The sequence below is a fragment of the Sorghum bicolor genome, chromosome 2 (assembly GCF_000003195.3).
Source record: "Sorghum bicolor cultivar BTx623 chromosome 2, Sorghum_bicolor_NCBIv3, whole genome shotgun sequence".
NCBI classification, from domain to species: domain Eukaryota; kingdom Viridiplantae; phylum Streptophyta; class Magnoliopsida; order Poales; family Poaceae; genus Sorghum; species Sorghum bicolor.
This window is the reverse complement of record NC_012871.2, coordinates 3600348-3604337: the sequence shown is the minus strand read 5'-3', so window position 1 is coordinate 3604337 and position 3990 is coordinate 3600348. Positions and strand designations below refer to the sequence as shown.

The 3990-nt window shown below is 39.9% G+C and overlaps 1 protein-coding gene across 1 annotated transcript; it reads left to right on the top strand.

Moving 5' to 3' along the window:
- On the top strand, positions 1719–2282 carry LOC8081129 (zinc finger protein 4). Its single transcript, XM_002461429.1, has one exon. It carries the CDS (start codon positions 1719–1721, stop codon positions 2280–2282), a length of 564 nt encoding a protein of 187 aa, XP_002461474.1.

The following is a 3990-nucleotide window of genomic DNA, read 5'->3' as shown; positions in this document are numbered from 1 at the left end:
GCCAAGTTAAAAATACCAAACACTTGGAGATGAACTTATTTTTCCTTTGACAAAAAATTTAGGGACTTAGCAAACTCCAACAAATGGCAAATTTTAATTGCCTAACTGGTGCTCTAATTATAGGCCAGCTAGCTTACCTAATTGCGTCCTGCGGTGAGAGGACACACGAACATCATTCTCCCTTGCATGTGCCCTTTTTTTTTTAGTTTTGCAAACTTATTGTTATGAATGTATTGGATATTTAAGTTATTTGTACCAAGTATTATATTCGACTTGTGTTGTAATTAATTAGTAGTGGAGGGTTAGTCAGAATTAGGTTGCGGTGTGCTTTTGTAACCAGGCACGAGGGGCATGGCTTGCCACAACTATGCAAACGACCCCCAACGCAGGGATGGTGCCTCTCCACATACTTCATATCAACAATGACTCAGAAACCGCTATCACTACTGCGCTCGCAGACCCTGGCCTTGTTTAGTTGGTGAATTTTGGATTTGACTACTGTATCAATTTCGTTTGTATTTAATAATTATTGTCTAATCATGGACTAACTAGGTTCAAAAGATTCGTCTCGTAAATTATAAGCAAATTATGCAATTAGTTATACAACTTGCAATTCGAATTAAAGACGTAGTTTTGCATGACAAGATGAACTCAAATGAAAAAGTTGCTAAATACAAAATTTCATAACTTATCAAGATCTACAGAGTTTATTTTGGTTGTTTTATCATTTATTCATCTGACATGGTGATTCTAATATTTTTCATAAATCCAATATATCTATTTTGTAGTTTTATAATAAACTATAAGAGAGAGATGTAAAATTTATGAAAAAATTATTTTGACTTTGTCAAATGAAGAAATGATCAAAATAAATATTGTAGATCTTGAGAAGTTATACAACTTTATAGTTAAAAACTGTTTGATTTGAAATCGTTTAAGGCTTCAAAATTTGATTTAAAATTTTCTTTGACAAGTGTTTTTTTTACACTCTTTGATGAGTGTAAAAAAAACACTCGGCAAGGAGGCTTCTTTGCGAGTGCTAAAAAAGATACTCATCAAAGAGCTTCTTTGTCGAGTGTTTTTCTTTTTACACTCGGCAAAGAAGCCTCGTTGACGAGTGTTTTGTTAGCGCTCAGAAAAGAGCTTTTTTTACCAAGTGCCAGGAAAAAAAATACTCGGCAAACCATTTAACACTCGGCAAAGAGTCATATTTTGGTAGTGATGTGATGGAGAATTTTGAAAAAAATTAAGAATTTTTGTGAACTAAGGCCTTGTTTAGATGCGAAAAGATTTTGGATTTTGCTACTGTTGCACTTTCGTTTGTTTGTGGCAAATATTGTACAATTATGAACTAATTAAGATCAAGATTCGTCTCGTGATTTACAGATAAACTGTGCAATTTGTTTTTATTTTTGTCTATATTTGATGCTTCATGCATGTGCCGAAAGATTCGATGTGACGATGAATCTTGAAAACTTTTTGGTTATCGGGGTGAAGTAAACAAGGCCTAAACAAGGCCAGGTGTCCCCGATTCATTTGGAAGTGGGAACCCGGGATTCCATCCTAATGTAGTAAGAGCCACATGTTCCATAAGTAGAGTGCTGCACTGTACTAGCTCCATTGGTACACCGGCGGCGTCATTCTCTGTCCCCCTCCACTTTGGCACCAGCAGATTTCCATCCCAATATAGCGGAATGCTTGTATAGTATATGTCCACGATGGAGTCTTCTCGTGGCGCGGCTCTGCCTGCTTCTTCCGACGACGCAAGCGGCGGCGGCGGCGGCGATGGCAAGCAGGGCGGCGCCCGGCTGTTCCCGTGCCTCTTCTGCAACAAGACGTTCCTCAAGTCGCAGGCGCTGGGCGGGCACCAGAACGCGCACAAGAAGGAGCGCGTGGTCGGCAACTTGAACCCCTACGGCAGCGCCTACGCCGCCGGGATCGAGCTCGAGGCGCGCGCAGCCGGCGCCAGCGCGCTCGCCACATTCGTGGCAGGCTCCCCGCAGTGCGCTGGCGTCGCGGTCCCAGGTCGCGCTCGCGGCGGCAGCAGGTCTCGGGAGGTGCCGCAATGTGCTGTGGCTGCCGCGGCGATGCGCTCGGAGATGGGGAGGTGGAGCGGCCTGCATGTGCCGGCGGGGCACCAGCTGGAGCGCGGCGACAGCGTGGTCGATGTCGACGTGCTCAACTGGACCAGGTCCAGGAGTGCCCTGGCGCTGCCGGAGGAGGAGGAGGCCTCCATCTCCAAGGGGACGACGGAAGAGCCCGACCTCGAGCTGAGGCTCTAGCTCGACGACTCAAGTTGTGGTTGTGTATCATCTCTGAAGACTGAAGTTGTGTTGTCGTTACTCAGCGTTGTCGTTCCTGTATTCCTGTTGTTTTCTTGCCTCCTGTTGCATGATAAATGCTTGTACCGGCCGTATGCTTTCTTGATACTGTACACTGTTAATATAATATTTTCTTTTCTTTTAGCTTGTTTCAAATTCGTTCGTGCTTTTTTTATGCATAGTTCTTATTATGCATGTAGACATGACATAGCAAAAACCATGTATTTTAAAAAGCCAGAATAACTTATAGGACCAGGGACTCAAAGAAAAAAATGCTTAGGGCACTCACAATGTAAGACTCTATCACAGAGTCCAAGACAATTAATTATATATTATTTATGGTATTTTAATGATGTGGCAGCATATTTACTGAAGAAAGAGGTAGAAAAAAATAAGACTCTAAGTCTTATTTAGACTCTAAGTCCACATTGTTCGAGGTAATAAATAACTTTAGACTCTATGATAAAGTCTGCATTGTGAGTGGTCTTAGAAACTCCTTTTTCTAGAAAGAATACATTTGTGGGAACCGCGTGCCGGTCAAACTAGCTCATATTTAATCAAATTTATAGTAAATAAGATTAACATATATGTCTCTAAATATATTAATTATGAAAATATATTTTATAACTAATCGAATGATACTTATTTTCTTTATTATGAATGTTTGTATTTTTACTATAAATTAAGTTAAGTTCAAACAAGTTGACTTCTCAAAATGTAAGAACTGTATTTTTTAATAGAAGGAGGCAATATATATGAAAACATCATGTGCATTAAGTAGTAAAACATTATTGCTTCCAGTGGAGAAGAGTAGCTTGCAGCTAGGCCTCTTTTAATTAGTTCCTTGATGAAAAGTTTTTAGTTACTGTAGTACTTTTGTTTGTATTTGACAATTATTATCCAACCATAGACTGATTAGGCTTAAAAGATTCATCTCGCAAATTACAGGCAAACTATGCAATTAGTTATTTTTTATTTATATTTAATGCCTCGTACATGTGCCGCAAGATTCGATGTGATAGAGAATCTAAAAAATTTTTAGATTTTGGGTGTAGCTAAACAAGGGCTTAGTTAGCACAGGTCAGAGAGCTAGAGCTTCTTATTAATTACTTTTCACATTCGAATCTTTTCTACCATTTTGATTGAACTTTGTTGTCATTATTACACATATGCAGGAATGTAATGTTTTCCAACAACCCATTAATTAATAGTGCCCTGATCAGGGGGCCCATTCAATTATCTAACGGCCTGGTCCCAATTCGTCCCGTGCTATAAGGGCATGTACAACCCAATGACAGGGGTAGTCTTCAAGAGCCTTGAATCTAACATACAGACAATTAAAAAGATAGATCATACAACCCATAGACAGAAGGTCGTCTGCAAGCTATTTAATACTTTGCACGTACTCAGGATCAACTATGACCACCACTTTGTATACTAATATGTTGCCTTTCGATGGAATAAACAGCCATGCACCACTTCAACTAGTTGGTATGGCACACAGGAATAAACAGCCATGCACCACTTCACAGATTCAAGATTATGGTTATTCCAGTATAACCAAGATGAAGTGAATCCTTATCAAAAAAAAAAAAGGATGAAGTGCTCTTCATTTTTTTGCCCAAATCAGATGAAACGTGAGCGTCCAAGCTACAACAGTCCAGCAGAA

Coding starts and splice junctions, on each gene's coding strand:
- LOC8081129 (XM_002461429.1), top strand. CDS start 1,719: ATGGAGTCTTCTCGTGGCGCGGCTCTGCCTGCTTCTTCCGACGACGCA.